At 41.1% G+C, this 17,446-nt stretch overlaps 1 protein-coding gene across 6 annotated transcripts; it reads right to left on the reverse strand.

The window, feature by feature from the left end:
• Positions 1–14,564, reverse strand: FOXJ2 (forkhead box J2). Of its 6 annotated transcripts, none has more exons than XM_063435151.1 (11): positions 14,269–14,564; positions 9,645–9,961; positions 8,977–9,051; positions 8,608–8,688; positions 7,456–7,587; positions 6,598–6,742; positions 5,930–6,133; positions 5,743–5,844; positions 2,430–2,648; positions 2,071–2,181; positions 1–1,359 (listed from the first exon to the last, which is right to left on the reverse strand). In XM_063435151.1, exons 2-11 carry the CDS (start codon positions 9,951–9,953, stop codon positions 1,253–1,255), a joined length of 1,485 nt encoding a protein of 494 aa, XP_063291221.1. In that variant the 5' UTR covers positions 9,954–9,961; positions 14,269–14,564; the 3' UTR covers positions 1–1,252. The 6 variants fall into 6 exon arrangements, with proteins under 6 accessions (XP_063291221.1, XP_063291217.1, XP_063291218.1 ...); XM_063435147.1 differs by having other exon boundaries at positions 2,071–2,184; positions 14,269–14,562; XM_063435148.1 differs by having other exon boundaries at positions 2,071–2,184; positions 14,227–14,562.
• Positions 14,565–17,446: the final 2,882 nt, after the last annotated feature.

The following is a 17,446-nucleotide window of genomic DNA, read 5'->3' on the forward strand; positions in this document are numbered from 1 at the left end:
GTTGCAGTACTGTGGACACAACGTATGTGTTCATTAGGCACTGCTGGAGAATATGCCAAGTACATATGCATGTGTGTTTCATCTCTCCATTAGATGTCCGAGCATGCCTGAGGCAGCGTGGGGCAGCGAAGTAGCTGCCATATAGAAACTTTTTTTTTTTCCTCCATTGCATTATTCACCCAGTAAATGCTGCGGAAGCGTTTACTTGGGGTAAATGATCAAACAACTATCACTTCTGTAGAATCTGTTTGATAGATTAAGCATCTTACAGTTATTTGAGTGATTTTGAACCAAACCTCTTCCCTAACTAGACCTCTGTAATCATGTACCTGGAAGTCTGACTGGCATTGTGAAGCTATTTTTTTTGTGTTGTATCACTACAGGGATGTAATGTCCAGGAGGAGGAAATTCTTGGGAAATAGAGTTTCAGATATAGTTGAATCCTAAAGACATGAAACTTTCCCAGCTAGTTACTGAAACAGCAAAGACATTTGGATCAGTATGTCCTAGATAATAAGGTGTAGACATTCCCCACACTAGTCCTCAGAAGCCAGGATAAATCATCCTTTTTCGATTATCTTTGTTAGGCAGATCAGACCGGTTTTACTGTTAACTTTAGTTAGAACACTTGCTCAAGCAGGGGAGAGCCTTACATACAGGCCTTGTGATGTCACATATTCCTCAGCAGAGAAGGAAAGATGATGCTCAGATCTAAGGGCTTCCTTCTACTCCACTTACATGCATTAAATGAGGGGGGGTTGGGGATGAAGTGTGAATCAAGTTCTTCATAAGCAACGGTACACAGATGTCACAAATCCAAGATAGACACAATGAGTCTGTTGCCAAACTTGTAAAATTCCTGGAGACTGGGCCTTCTTAACACTTTGTACTGAACTGTGGCATATGTAAGTGCTACATAAATAAATCATCTGAGCAGGTAACTCTGTGCTGTACTGGCACCTCCAGATTCCTTGGCACTGGGAGTTGTGCCCCATCATGGGGCAACTGAAGAAAAAAAGTCACTGAAGTTCCAAGTGTTGCCTAGGCTCCCTGTAAGTCACAGCATCAGGAGGGCACTGAAGTATGAAAGGGGGCATTTTTTGTATTCTTTTTCAGTCTGGAGAGTGGGATCCCTTTTGTCCCTGATTGTCGGGCGAAGATATACAACTCTATATAGGTATATATACACACACGTGTGTTTAACCAGCTTCTGTTTGTGTTCTGTCCCATGGGGACCGGGTGTGCAGAGTCTCTAGGCAATGGAGTCCCAATCAAAGTCATCTTGGATGTCATCACTGCTGTGCGGGTAACGGAGTGTGGGACGGGGAGGTGGATACAGCCCACGCTGCGGGTGGCGTCCTATAGGGAAACAATACTAGATTATCAAGTCCTTAGAATTAACATTCCCATCATTTATTAGTCGCGGTGCTTTTCAATTAGCCACTTACTAGCCTTGACATGGCATCCACTCCAGAAAATACCCTGCAACACTTTTAAACAAATATTGCTATCTAAAGACATTTTTAAATACATTACTGCCTGCCATACACGGATTGACAAGCTCACTGAAAGATGAAGGGTGATGAGTCTTTAAAATGGAAAAGTGAGCAGATGTCTAATTAAGATTTGCTGGAGCGGTAATTTTTCTAACCTAAATCTTTCTAACCTGCCTTTAGAAATCAGGAGGGAGCGTGACTGGTAATTAAATGAGATTTTCAATTCTTCAGTGAGCTGTAATGTGCATCGCTAAGTACCAACACCCAGGCAATCAAGTCAGGGTTATTTAATAAAGTGAGAATTCAATGTTAATTTTAAATTTAAGGACAGAGTGGACAAACTGAAAGAATAGTTAAGTTAGAGAGTTTTTACAGTTCGGTTATTTTTAACCTTAAATGTGAAATTCACTTTGAATTCACACTTTGTGAATAACCTTGAGAGATTGTAAATGGCAACAATGCTTTCAATTCTTTGGTGGGCAACTATATGAAAAGTAGCCAAGTAACAACACAGACAGTGATTATCTTCACTATTCAAAATCTGCTGTAACCTATGACTTCAGTGCTTACTGACCTTGCTGGCTGTATGTAGGGGGTGCCTGGGTTTGTATGGGGTACCCAGGAGGTGCAATGAAATTGTGACCACAGGATGCAGGGGGGTGCTGGTTCTGCCCATAGGAGTTTACTGCTGGAAGGGAAAAGAATATTAAGAAATTAGCACTTAACATAATATCTGTAGCTTACTGCAACATTACCTTGTTCGGATTCTCACATTCCTCATTCTTACCCATTTTCTGTCCCTCATTTTTTTTCCCCTCTCTCTTTTACATCTTATGTATTTTTATTTCTGCCAAATAAAAAGTGCCCAAATATCTTGACTTTTTCTACTTTACTCAGCATTACCTTATTCCTACACTTATCTCCCTTTCTCACCTGTCATAGTGTGCCCAGGCTTTCCTCCCCGGACTGCACAGGAGCTGCTGGTTGTGGGGGGTAGACAGGGTGCTTGGCATGGGCTGGATTGGCCATGTGTGGGAGGCAGAAGGCCAGTCTGATTGAGTAAATTGCTTAGGGAGTCACACAGGTTGGCGATATGATGCTGATCTAGACTCCAGTTCTTCAGCTCTGCTTGTCGTAGGCTTTCCATGAGGTCTGTGAACAGAGGGCAAAGCTGTGCAGTAAAATCTAACCACGTCTGCTGTTCTTAATACGTGTACCTGTCACACACACTATTCCTTTAAACCACAACTATTTTATTTGCTCATTTTCTCTGTGAATCCTACTTCCATCCATTCTGTTCCCCACATCAAATCTTCTACGTGTCTCTACTTCACACCCACTCCAACTCCCATTCTCACCACCATCTTTATTTCTCATACTTTTTTCTATTTTTCTTCTTTCACACTCCATGTCCATTTCCTCCATTCAGTTCCTTCCTCTATTCTCCAATAATAAACATCTTTACTATTTCCCTAATTTGTTCCCCTTCTCTACATTTCCTCTATTTTGTTTCTCCTCTAATTCTCCGCAAAATCTCTCCATTCTATTTCATTTTCTCCCACCTCTCTCCTACTTTTACTGCCATTTTATCCTCCATTACTATTGTCTCCCCTCATTTTTTTCACCCTGCGTTCATTCTCTCAGCATTTCCCTTCCATCTTACAGACATTGGACCCCCATTCTTTTTTCCACTCTGTCCTCAATATCTTGCTTTATTTTCTCCATCTTGCTCACATCTCTTTCCATTCTCCATTTTTCTCTCAAATTTCACAATTATTGCAACATTTTAATACAGATTGTTAATCTTCACAATGCCTGGTATTTATTTTTTTTAAACAGTGTTTAGTAGATATACACCCTATGAAAACATGCATATATCTAAAGGAACACTATATCCCCGGTGTTGGAAGGGGTTGAAACACCCATTTGACACTTATCAGCAATTATAGGGAACCTAAAGCACATGCATGGTGAGCACCGCTCCCGCATTGGGCCTGAGTTGTCTGGGTGCCTATAGTGTCCCTTTAATGATGTATTTTGCATTCAGGGTATATCTAGAAGCTGCTTGCAAAAGCTGCAGATCTCTTGTCTGCAACCTTTGCAAGCTCTCCTCTTCCTCTGCAGCCCAGAATGTCTGTGACTGTCCAATAACAGACTTCCCAATGCAGCTCAATTAGAAGTTTTTGCTAGGCAGGTGCTCTGGGCAATTGCAGCTCTCTTGAGTTTAGTTCCACTGAGCTAACCAAACCAGGAAGTAACAGGACTGGTTGTCTGAAAACCAGGGTGGGCATGTAATAAGGTTAATTTTCTCTTTAATATTTTTTATTAGTGATATTGCAGAAGGTCTTGATGGTAAGGTGTGTCTTTTTGCGGATGATACTAAGATATGTAACAGGGTTGATGTTCCAGGAGGGATAAGCCAAATGGCAAATGATTTAGGTAAACTAGAAAAATGGTCAGAGTTGTGGCAACTGACATTTAATGTGGATAAGTGCAAGATAATGCATCTTGGACGTAAAAGCCCAAGGGCAGAGTACAGAATATTTGATAGAGTCTTAACCTCAACATCTGAGGAAAGGGATTTAGGGGTGATTATTTCTGATGACTTAAAGGAACACTATAGTCACCTAAATTACTTTAGCTAAATAAAGCAGTTTTTGTGTATTGATCATTCCCCTGTAATTTCACTGCTCAATTCACTGTCATTTAGGAGTTAAATCACTTTGTTTCTGATTATGCAGCCCTAGCCACACCTCCCCTGGCTATGATTGACAGAGCCTGCATGAAAAAAAAAACTGGTTTCACTTTCCAGCAGATGTAATTTACCTTAAATAATTGTATCTCAATCTCTAAATTGAACTTTAATCACATACAGGAGGCTCTTGCAGGGTCTAGCAAGCTATTAACATAGCAGGGGATAAGAAAATCTTAATTAAACAGAACTTGCAATAAAGAAAGCCTAAATAGGGCTCTCTTTACAGGAAGTGTTTATGGAAGGCTGTGCAAGTCACATGCAGGGAGGTGTGACTAGGGTTCATAAACAAAGGGATTTAACTCCTAAATGGCAGAGGATTGAGCAGTGAGGCTGCAGGGGCATGTTCTATACACCAACACTGCTTCATTAAGCTAAAGTTGTTCAGGTGACTATAGTGTCCCTTTAACCCCTTAAGGACACATGACATGTGTGACATGTCATGATTCCCTTTTATTCCAGAAGTTTGGTCCTTAAGGGGTTAAAGGTAGGCAGACAATGTAATAGAGCAGCAGGAAATGCTAGCAGAATGCTTGGTTGTATAGGGAGAGGTATTAGCAGTAGAAAGAGGGAAGTGCTCATGCCATTGTACAGAACACTGGTGAGACCTCACTTGGAGTACTGTACACAGTACTGGAGACCATATCTTCAGAAGGATATTGATACCTTAGAGAGAGTTCAAAGAAGGGCTACTAAACTGGTTCATGGATTGCAGGATAAAACTTACCAGGAAAGGTTAAAGGATCTTAACATGTATAGCTTGGTGGAAAGACGAGACAGGGGGGATATGATAGAAACATTTAAATACATAAAGGGAATCAACACAGTAAAGGAGAAGACTATATTTAAAAGAAGAAAAACTACCACAACAAGAGGACATAGTCTTAAATTAGAGGAACAAAGGTTTAAAAATAATATCAGGAAGTATTACTTTACTGAGAGGGTAGTTGATGCATGGAATAGCCTTCCAGCTGAAGTGGTAGAGGTTAACACAGTAAAGGAGTTTAAGTATGCGTGGGATAGGCATAAGGCTATCCTAACTATAAGATAAGGCCAGGGACTAATGAAAGTATTTAGAAAACTGGGCAGACTAGATGGGCCGAATGGTTCTTATCTGCCATCACATTCTATGTTTCTATGTTTATAAAAGTGCCAATTTATTTTTTTCCCCTTTACATATAAAGAAACTTTAAGATACATAGATTGACATTTTGTTTACCCCATTTTCAGTTTTTACAACGTTTGCATTAACCAACATCAGTAACAATACATTTTAGGTATTTACCAACTGAAACTTTGTATGGTCTTATAAGCTATATATTTGGTACAAGAGGACACACTCTTCACACGTAAAGTGCTTTAGGGGTCTGGAGTGTCACCTAATGACTTTCTCTTGGTCACAAATCTGAACTGTGCTCAAGAGCGAAAGTGGGGGAAGTCTCATGCAACACTAACAAGCTCAGTACCTGCTGTCTGTCTATTTCCATTACTCACCTGAGAACTGGGATAAATCAACACTGGACCAATCCAGGCTACTGACTATCTTGAAGCTTTCTTTTAAGGAGTCAATATTTGAGCACCAGTCACTGGGCAGCCCTGGAAAGGTAGCAAATATGAGTTTTACGATGCATGGTCTGTATTAACATGATTGCATTCATCAAGCAAACTTCAATATGCTCACCTAGAGACATCCCAGGTACCGCAGGACGGGGCATTTGCTGTGGGGTTAGATAGGAGGACTGATGGTGCTGGGTTTGGTGGTGTGGAGGTGGGGGGTTGTTGATGTTAGGGACACTGTGCGGGTGCATTGAGGAGGATGCCCCCGAATTCTGCTGGTACATACAGCAGCTAGATGACTGGACGTCTGGAGGGGCTGGAGATTGCCCTGATGGGAAAAGAGTGCAGACATTAGATCCAAATTTTCCCAAGCTCCTTTTGCCCATTATTTATTCCTTGCCCCAGCCATTACACTACCCCAGGATACTTTCAATGTTTACCTACTATACAAATGTTATACACAAAAGAAAAACAAAACCCAAGAACAATTTCCCACGTGTCCAAATGGATCGTTTTTGATTGGTGGAAACAACAATAATTATGTTTCTGATAAAACTTGTTAGAAAAAACAAGATAGGCTACTCCCATAAGTAGACCAAAATTCCATAGTGACATATTGACCCATTAGTGGGTAGTAATAGCCCATTGCTCCTCTCTCGCCTGTATAACCAGCAGTTTAGCTACTTTTCCCCCCATTTCCTCCCCCTCCACTGCATAGAAATGGGCCATTAGCTTCATTCTCACCCTGTTTAACCAGCAGTGAGTAATGATGCCCCATTACCCCTCTCTCACCCTGTTTACCCAGCAGTGAGTAGTAAAGGCTCCGGAAGGATGCGCTGAGATCAGGACCATTGATCTCGGAAAATGAGAATTTGTAGCAGTCATTGTTGTTGTATGGAGCAGCTCTGGACTCTGGCTGCATGTGAGTAGGAGTGGCCTGCAAGAACGAGAACAGAAGACAGGTTAACGATCATTTCCATTACAGACAGAAAAAGGTAAATGGCAGAAAGTAAAAAAAAAAAAAAAAAGGATAAATAATGAGCTCCACTTAGAGGTCCCTCACACAACTGCTGCTCACGTGGAATGGGCAAACAAAACATTCAAAGATTTTTCATTGGTTGGGCAACAAGGAGCAGGAAGGAAAAAAAAAACGCACTGGAAATTCTTATAAAAGGGCCAACGAATAATGGCTTCTTAAAGAGACACTCTAAGCACAAAAACCATTTCATCTTAATAGAGTGGTTTTGATGCATAGACCTTGTCACCGCAGTCTGGAAATGAAAAAAGTAACTGTATTCGAGAAATACCAATGTTTACATTTGGCCATAAACACGCCTCTAGAGGCAATTCCTCATTGAAAACCTTTGACTGTGCCTGTGCTTGATTCCAGGTTAGTTTAAAGGTAGGCCCTGAATCTAAACAAAAAGAACATAATGGAGGTAAATATAAATATATTTATTTTTAACCTTCACGTGTTCCTTTAAATTACTGAATAAATGTCATTGGAAGCACAGTGGCAGCAACTGACTGGTGATCGTTGCATAGACGAATGCTCATGGAGAAGCCCAGTTCACCCTTACTTGATTGGTTATTCGATCCCCACAGTTTATGTTTGGAAAGCGGCACTCCCCCACAAACACACTAACTCACCTGGCTGTAGCTGGGGAGAGGAGAGTTATTTTCCATGTGCTGTCCATGAGCTCCTTCAGGGGGTAGAGACACATCGCTGGTGGAACTTAAAGGACTTTTATTGACATCTTGCTCAATGGAATCCTGGGAAAGCTATTAGAAACAATGTATGTTAGCCAGGGGGACTATGCCCAATTGATTATATTCAGCAAAGAATGATTCCAAGAGTTCATCTTAACCAAGATATTGGTTCTCACAGATCCTATAGGTTCCATAAAATTCAAAGAGGATGGGATAGAGGTATATAACAGCTATATCTATATCTACATGGTCTATCTTATTTAAATCCACAAATGCCCTCAAACCAAATTAGAGCAAATTGTTACTTTTTTAATCTTTCTCTTTTTTCACATATTTACAGTAAAGCAAAAAGGAACATTAGATATAGATAAAGGAACATTAGATATAGATAAAGGAACATTATATATAGATAAAGGAACATTAGATATATATGAACTGCGTGCGAAGCTTACATCAGCTATATATAATTTTTGCCTTTTACAAAAGAAAATAGATATTAACTAGAGTACATTTTGTCAATCTAATACTTAAAGTCAGCTATTTAATAAATGTTATCTGCTGACATTTTGGGTACTGTTTTGATTAATTTGATTACATTTTGTAGAGTGTGATCTTTGGCAATGGTCCTGGTTTGAGCAAAACTTATTTCAGTTGGTGAGTTAATTTACCCTCAATCTATCAGCCGAGGGCAAACTAGACATCATGGACAGAGGATCAAAAATGGCAGCGCCTAGATATTGAGATCCGCAGCAAAGGTGAAATGATAATGATAAATAAAAGCAAATGGTAAAGAGTATATGCACAGTAGGCTTACTGTCTGTCAGTCTGGCTAGCCACACTCTAGATTGCACATGCACAGGGGCACTTCTGAAGGTCTCTGACATGAGCTCAGCACACTTATCGCAATAAAAGTGAGGCACATGATGCACCCATCCGAGGAACATTCTTTGGTGTCCAACATGGCAGGACACCAAGCAACAAACCCAGGACAGTTAGACAGGACCCCGAATTCAAGATGGTCCCACTGGACCTGGGAGAGTTGGAAGGTATGATATTCATAGGTGTGATCTAAAAGTATGCATGCTTATTTACCTCATCATCAGGGTGTGGTCTTTTCCTTCTGGGTAGGCTCACATCTTCTTTTGGACAGCTGTCAATCATCCAATAGGATCCCTTAAATAAAGATACTCAATAGTAAAACCACCATGTTTCTCTTTTTTTACTCTAACTCCCTGTTAAATATTCGACTGTAAGCTTTCCCACCATATTTAGATCTGAACTTCTCAATTGGGTTCTCTCACCCACCTCTACTTGAGCAATTCTTTTTAATCTTGATCCAATTCCCCTTGGACCTTTAAACCCCCCATCCCTTAGGTTTATTTCTTATTTTCCATTATGTAAATATTTATTTAACTCTTCAACTCCCCACATTAAAACACATAACGCTACCAAATCTCTTACCTTCCCAGGGTCATCTCTTGGCCGAGGAACCTTTCGAAAACATTTGTTTAATGATAGATTGTGACGGATGGAATTCTGAAAAACATAAACACTTTCCTAGTGTACAATGAACATAAAGGAATATTATACTCGCTACTACTACATTATTTTGTGGTCTACCAAATGCCTACTTAACCTTATCAACATAATTGTCCACAATATCTTGTAGTCTTTACCACTGACATCAACAATTACTGATGTCTTCCATCTCTGATATCTCATAGGAGAAATCACATTTACTGACCATCATTTTACCTTGTTCCAGTGATAGCTGCACCATTATCTGGCTTGCCACCCCCTTTCAAACATAGATAGATAGATATACTGTCATCTGCTATGTCACCCCCCTCTAATGATGTCTATACAATAATCTCCAATGCCATCTCTCATTCTAGTGATAGCTCCACAATCATCCCTTATGCCATCCTATTTCCAGTGATAGCTGCACCACTATCTCTCATACCATCCTCCTTCCAGTTAGAGTTTCAACCTCATCTACTATGCCATTCCCCTTCTAGTGCCACAAATCCTGCCATCTATCCTGCCATTACTTGCCAATGATGCCTGTACCTCCATGTACCCTGTCAGTAATTTGTATTCCTTACAGGATCTCTTGTGCACTCTCTTACCTTCCAGCCCACACCAGCATTGCGGTAATATGGGAAGTTATCACATATCCAGCGATAGATTTCGCTGAGAGTCATGCGTTTGGAGGGCGCTGAATTAATGGCATACTGGATGAGGTTGGCATAACTGTAAGGCGGTTTTCCGTCTCGATGGGCTGCTGCCTCCTCCTTTGTTAGCATTGCACTGGAATCACTTGGGGAGCCAGGGCCTTTACGTCCCACACCAGGTTGGGTCCCTTTCATGGTGGCTTGGATAGTGAGCGCAGGGAGCCAGTCTATGGAGGTCAAGCTGCTGCCCAGGTCGGACGCCATCTTGAAAACTGAAAAAAAGGGATGTTTGAGTGGAAGGTAGCCTTGTGGGAAATTGAATCACAGTTTATGTATGGCAATTTGTAACTTGAAAACAAGATACTCAAGCACACAATTTCACATATTCTTCTTAATGCACTTTTGTTTTGTAAATTCTGTTAATAAGCACGCAAAACATGAATTAAATTGGCCTTGTATGCAATTGATTACTACAGAAGCAAATGCAAGAGGCTACAACAATGCACAGTGCGAAAGGTAATGGTTAAATTCAGCAATGCACAGAATGACAGCAAAGTACAGTCCAGCAAAATACAGAGTGAAAGACATAACGTTACATCTAACAATGTACAGGAAGGTAAGTCGCTACATCTAGCAATTTATGCAGCAATAGCTAAGTGGTGAATCCAGAAAGGCAAAAGGCTGCATCCAGCCACATACAGTGAATGCTAAGTGGTTACAAACAGAAAAGTACAGAATTAATGGCGTGATAAAATCCAGCAATGTACAGAGCAAAAGATTAAAGGTCAATGCTCTATTTTATATTTGATATCTAGGAAGCAATGTGGAAGTAACCTCTTATTCTGTTACAATGAATGACATTACAAAGAGAATCCCGTGAACTTTCTCTGTCACCTCCGATATAGTATCGTTCTTGTTATTCAAAATTTTTCATTTTGGATATGTCAACCATAAAATAAAACACACCATACTAAGAACACTGCATGTAAAACACATGTAAACATAGATTATCTATTTCATTGACCTGCTTGCCTGTTATTACTTGTATTTTGTCTCTCTACTCTGTTTGTGTGTGTACAATCTGCTTGTCTCTAAACACCGTCTAAAGGAGTATTCACTAAGCACTAACATTTGTACAACAAAAACGGTCACTTTCCGTCAACTCTAATTTCACTTTATTCACAATCAATGATGTTAAAAGTATATTGTGCTGAGTGAATCCCTACTATTTTTAAAAGGATCTCATTGTGGTAGAGAAATTTGCTTTACAACAACTCCAGTCAAACTGCAAGCGATCGGCTGTAAAATATGTGGAGAGAAATGTTGGGGGCAGTATTAGGATTAGGGTTACAGATGCAATGGCCCTGTTAGAAGAACTGGATTAAATTAATAAAATGAATTTATTTGCAATTCCTTGTTTTTGAATAGCCAAATGATCAATCTTATGCAGGTTCTGATCGGACTGCGTTTTACAGCTTACCCAATGTTAACCAGATACAAGTACGAATAGAGCTAAAAAACTGAAAATATAGTTTATAATTAGCTGAATGGATTTCAAATAGCAATAGCATTCAGTTAAAACAGCCAAAATCTGGGCAAACCCAAGCCATCTGATGCGTAGGGAAAAGACCTCAACAGAGTAATTCAGTAAAATGTGAATTGTTTATTTAGTAAACTCTGAATTGTAACAAAGTTATATCTGAATGGCAAAATGTAGGCAATAATGTGTGATCTGTAAAAATGATCTAACTCCATTATAGTCAGGGGTTAGCTACTGTAGCCACGGTTTTGCCACTCTGATTTTTACTTGCTACAATTTGAAGTCTGGTGAATAAACAGGCAAATAAATTTAACATTTTAGGAGGAAAAAAAAAGAATTAATCACCAGGTTATCTATGTTTACATATGACTAAGCTGTATATTCACTTTTTATTCCCAACAATGCAAACTTTATTTAAAAACCCTGTATGTTTTTTCTCCTTTCTGTGTATTCCCCAACTAAATATATAAACATAATGTTCTGATAATATACAGTTTGTGTAGTTGCATGTATGTAATATGTGTGCCTAGCTGTCTTTTTCTTAACTGATTAACTGCAGCCATAAGTCTCTGATTACTAGTCAGTTTATCACTATATATGCACACATCTGTTTGTTCTTGTCAGGTTGTACACATCTGTCTGTATTCACTGATACACATTGTCAGTCTGTCTGCATTCACTAACACGCATTGTCAGTCTGTCTGCATTCACTGACACGCATGGTCAGTCTGTCTGCATTCACTGACACGCATGGCCAGTCTGTCTGCATTCACTGACACGCATGGTCAGTCTGTCTGCATTCACTGACACGCATGGTCAGTCTGTCTGCATTCACTGACACGCATGGTCAGTCTGTCTGCATTCACTGACACGCATGGTCAGTCTGTCTGCATTCACTGACACGCATGGTCAGTCTGTCTGCATTCACTGACACGCATGGTCAGTCTGTCTGCATTCACTGACACGCATGGTCAGTCTGTCTGTATTCACTGACACGCATGGTCAGTCTGTCTGCATTCACTGACACGCATGGTCAGTCTGTCTGCATTCACTGACACGCATGGTCAGTCTGTCTGCATTCACTGACACGCATGGTCAGTCTGTCTGCATTCACTGACACGCATGGTCAGTCTGTCTGCATTCACTGACACGCATGGTCAGTCTGTCTGCATTCACTGACACGCATGGTCAGTCTGTCTGCATTCACTGACACGTATTGTCAGTCTCTCTGTATTCACTGACACGCATTGTCAGTCTGTCTGTAATCACTGACACGCATTGTCAGTCTGTCTGTAATCACTGACACGCATGGTCAGTCTGTCTGTAATCACTGACACGCATTGTCAGTATTTCAGTGAAGACAGAGAGATCTGTATGTCTATATCAGACATGCAGGTCTGTATCTTCACTGACACACAGAATCAGTCTGTCTGTCTTTATTTCCTAACACGTAGAATCAGTCTGTCTCTATTTATTGACATGCAGGATCAGTCTGTCTTTATTTAGGGACATGCAGGTCTGTCTGTCTTTATTTAGGGACATGCGGGGTTAGTAAGTCGGTATTTACTGACATGCAAGTCTGTCTGTATTTATTTACTAACAAGAAGTGTCAGTTGGTATTTACAGACATGCTGGGTCAGTCAGAATTTACAGACATGCAGTGTCATGCTGGGTCAGTCTGTCTGTCTGTCTGTATTTACAGACATGTTGCATTAGTATGTCTGCATTCACTGACTTGCAGAGTCTGTCTATCATTATTTACTAACATGCACTATCTGTCAATCTGTCTGCATTTACTAACATTCAGTGTCTGTATTTACTAACATTCAGTGTCTGTCAGTCAGTCTATATTTACTGGCATTTAGTGTGTCTGTTTTTCCTGATATGCACTGTCAATCTGTCTGTATTTACTAACATTCAGTGTCAGTCTGTCTGTCTATATTTACTGACATTTAGTGTCTGTCTGTATTTACTAACATTCAGTGTCAGTCTGTCTGTCTGTATTTACTAACCTGCAGTGTCTGTCAATCTGTCTGTATTTACTAACATTCAGTGTCAGTCTGTCTGTATTTACTAACCTGCAGTGTCTGTCAATCTGTCTGTATTTACTAACATTCAGTGTCTGTATTTACTAACATTCAGTGTCGGTCAGTCTGTCTATATTTACTCTCATTTAGTGTGTCTGTTTTTACTGATATGCACTGTCAATCTGTCTGTATTTATTTACATTCAGTGTCTGTATTTACTAACATTCAGTGTCGGTCAGTCTGTCTATATTTACTCTCATTTAGTGTGTCTGCTTTTACTGATATGCACTGTCAATCTGTCTGTATTTATTTACATTCAGTGTCAGTCTGTCTGTCTGTATTTACTAACATTCAGTGTCAGTCTGTCTGTCTGTATTTACTAACCTGCAGTGTCTGTCAATCTGTCTGTATTTACTAACATTCAGTGTCTGTATTTACTAACATTCAGTGTCGGTCAGTCTGTCTATATTTACTCTCATTTAGTGTGTCTGCTTTTACTGATATGCACTGTCAATCTGTCTGCATTTATTTACATTCAGTGTCAGTCTGTCTGTCTGTATTTACTAACATTCAGTGTCAGTCTGTCTGTCTATATTTACTGACATTTAGTGTCTTACTGTTTTTACTGATATGCAGTGTCTGTCAGTCTGTCTATATTTATTTACATTCAGTGTCTGTATTTACTAACATTCAGTGTCAGTCTGTCTGTATTTACTAACTTGCAGTGTCTGTCAGTCTGTCTGTATTTACTGACAGTCTGTCTGTCTGTACTGACATTCAGTGTCAGTCTGTCTGTATTCACTAACCTGCAGTGTCTGTCAGTCTGTCTGTATTTACTGACATTCAGTCTGTCTGTCTGTACTGACATTCAGTCTGTCTGTACTGGCATTCAGTCTGTGTGTCAGTCTGTCTGTCTGTACTGACATTCAGTGTCTGTCTGTACTGACATTCAGTGTCTGTCTGTATTTACTGTCACTCCTGGCTCCCCTCCTCTTGTCTCTCACACTCCCACCTCCTGTCTTCTGGGGGGGTCACCCCCTGTCAGCGGCCGGCCGGGGGGAGGTAAACCTCAGATGAAGGGGGGTACAGACAGCTGGGGGAGGAGGAGACCCCTATACTTCCTGCAGGGTTGGGTTTTCTTCCGGGCCAGGAGTATGAGTGGGAGGGGGGAGCTGACAGGGAGGACAGAAAGTGGGAGGGAAAGGGAGTGAGTGAGGGTGGAGGAAGAAGTGAGTGGCAGGGTGTGGGTAGGAGGGGAGGGAGAGGGACTGAGTGACAGCGTGTGAGTGAGGGGGGCAAAGAAAGGGAGCTGACAGAGGGTGGAGAGGGTGGTTACCCAGGGGTGGGAGTCTGGGAAGGGAAATGACGGAGGGAAAGCGGACGACGGTGGGTGGGAAGCGGACTGCCAGGGGGTGAAGCCTCGGGGTTGGAGTGATAGGTAGGGAGGGGGGCTGAAATAGGGGGGAGAGTGGGAGATGAGTGATAGAGGGATTGAGGGGGGCTGTCAGGGCTTATAGAGAGGGAGGAACTGGGAGTAAGTGAGGGTGGAGGCAGAGTGTGAGTGGCAGGGTGTAAATGTTGAGGGAAGGAGGGGGCAGAGCCTGCAGGGAGGGAAGAAATAAACTCGGAACTGAGGAAATACAGTTTGAACAAGCATAATACAGCCAGGGAGTGCAGCCTGAGCCTTTGAGGACACTCACTGAGTAGACTGTGTGTTTCATTGAAATCAATATGTAGGAAGAGCCAGTGAGTGGAGAGCATCGTCTGGAAACACACGGCGTGTACACTCTCTGAGTATGAGCTGAGTGTGGGAAGCCAGACAGGGGGCACTCAGTACAGATTCAATGAGAGGCACTTGGTGAGTGATGATAATAGGGAGAAAGTAGGTACAGAGTAAGTAAGCATCGTCTGAAAATGCAGGGAACATTCACCGAACACAGGATTTTATCAGCAGAGAAACGTTGTCAGAATTCTCTCAGCAGAGATACACTGTGAGGATTCTCTCAGCAGAGATACACTGTGAGGATTCTCTCAGCAGAGATACACTGTGAGGATTCTCTCAGCAGAGATACACTGTGAGGATTCTCTCAGCAGAGATACACTGTGAGGATTCTCTCAGCAGAGATACACTGTGAGGATTCTCTCAGCAGAGATACACTGTGAGGATTCTCTCAGCAGAGAGACCGTGTCAGGATTCTCTCAGCAGAGAGACACTGTGATGATTCTCTCAGCAGAGATACACTGTGAGGATTCTCTCAGCAGAGAGACAGTGTCAGGATTCTCTCAGCAGAGATACACTGTGAGGATTCTCTCAGCAGAGATACACTGTGAGGATTCTCTCAGCAGAGATACACTGTGAGGATTCTCTCAGCAGAGATACACTGTGAGGATTCTCTCAGCAGAGATACACTGTGAGGATTCTCTCAGCAGAGATACACTGTGAGGATTCTCTCAGCAGAGAGACACTGTGAGGATTCTCTCAGCAGAGATACACTGTGAGGATTCTCTCAGCAGAGAGACACTGTGAGGATTCTCTCAGCAGAGATACACTGTGAGGATTCTCTCAGCAGAGATACACTGTGAGGATTCTCTCAGCAGAGATACACTGTGAGGATTCTCTCAGCAGAGAGACCGTGTCAGGATTCTCTCAGCAGAGAGACACTGTGATGATTCTCTCAGCAGAGATACACTGTGAGGATTCTCTCAGCAGAGAGACAGTGTCAGGATTCTCTCAGCAGAGATGCACTGTGAGGATTCTCTCAGCAGAGATACACTGTGAGGATTCTCTCAGCAGAGATACACTGTGAGGATTCTCTCAGCAGAGATACACTGTGAGGATTCTCTCAGCAGAGATGCACTGTGAGGATTCTCTCAGCAGAGAGACACTGTGAGGATTCTCTCAGCAGAGATGCACTGTGAGGATTCTCTCAGCAGAGAGACACTGTGAGGATTCTCTCAGCAGAGAGACACTGTGAGGATTCTCTCAGCAGAGATGCACTGTGAGGATTCTCTTAGCAGAGAGACAGTGCCAGGATTCTCTTAGCATTGAGACAGTGTCAGGATTTTCTCAGTAGAGAGACAGTGCCAGGATTCTCTTAGCAGAGATACATTTTTTCTGGTTACTGAATAGTAGTTTTCTCCCGAGTTAGAATCTAGTAAAGAATCCAGCTATAAGTGGGAGCCGAAACTTACTCAATTTATGTTTACTAAAGCCAGAATTCTGCAGAATGGGCATGGACATTGCACAACAGCTTTGTTCAATTTACAGTTTTTTCTCTGCTAGCTACCTTATTGCAATACTGCAATCCGATGGAAGGATATAGCATCCAGCAGAGTTGTAATATTCTCTAATTCATTTCACTCTTGACCAATTGGCAGAACTGAAGAATTTATGGTGGTAGATGAGCCAATCCCTGTTACTCCATACTTACAGCAAACAGGTGATTGGTTAACTCATCATAAAATGCTAGTGCTACAGCTATTAAATAAAGTTAACGTAAACAAAGTACATGGACCAGATGGTATTCACCCATGAGTACTTCAGGGGCCTAGTGTCGAAATACTTAAACCTCTCTTTTTAATCTTTCAAGATTATTTTCTTTCGGGAATCACGTCAGAGGATTGGAGAAAAGGAGATATGGTGCCTATATTTAAAAAATCTTAGAGAATAAACCAAAAAAATAAAAAAATGCCATTCTACCTGTGTATGATTTGCTGAGAAGATTATAGGCTTAAAAAGTAACTTTTAATAAATAAATCTAAAATAAAAATATAGACAAGAAAAATAATATGAACAACAGTAGTGAGTGGAGACTATACAGCGAGTAAAATTCTGTGACTACTTATATGAGCTGTAAAAGTGTATACATAATAACACTAATGCTGAAGCAATACTGTTTTGCTATATATGCAATATATATATATATATATATTTGCAATATAACATCAGTGTATTCCCAAGTAATAGAAGTGATACTTTATTATATATCACTAATAGCTGTAACAAGACGACTGCTAAACCAGTGCTATCAATAGTTGAAAGATTTAGTCTGATGAGCTTCACTGGCGAAACGTGCACGTCAGGGGCTCTGGACACATTCTGACACATCATTGGTGTCGGCACCTAACTCAATGCTTATCAATTGCTAAATTACCGACATCAAGTTCATTCATGTCCAGCATCTCAGGAG

The sequence above is a fragment of the Pelobates fuscus genome, chromosome 10 (genome assembly GCF_036172605.1).
Source record: "Pelobates fuscus isolate aPelFus1 chromosome 10, aPelFus1.pri, whole genome shotgun sequence".
Taxonomy (NCBI): domain Eukaryota; kingdom Metazoa; phylum Chordata; class Amphibia; order Anura; family Pelobatidae; genus Pelobates; species Pelobates fuscus.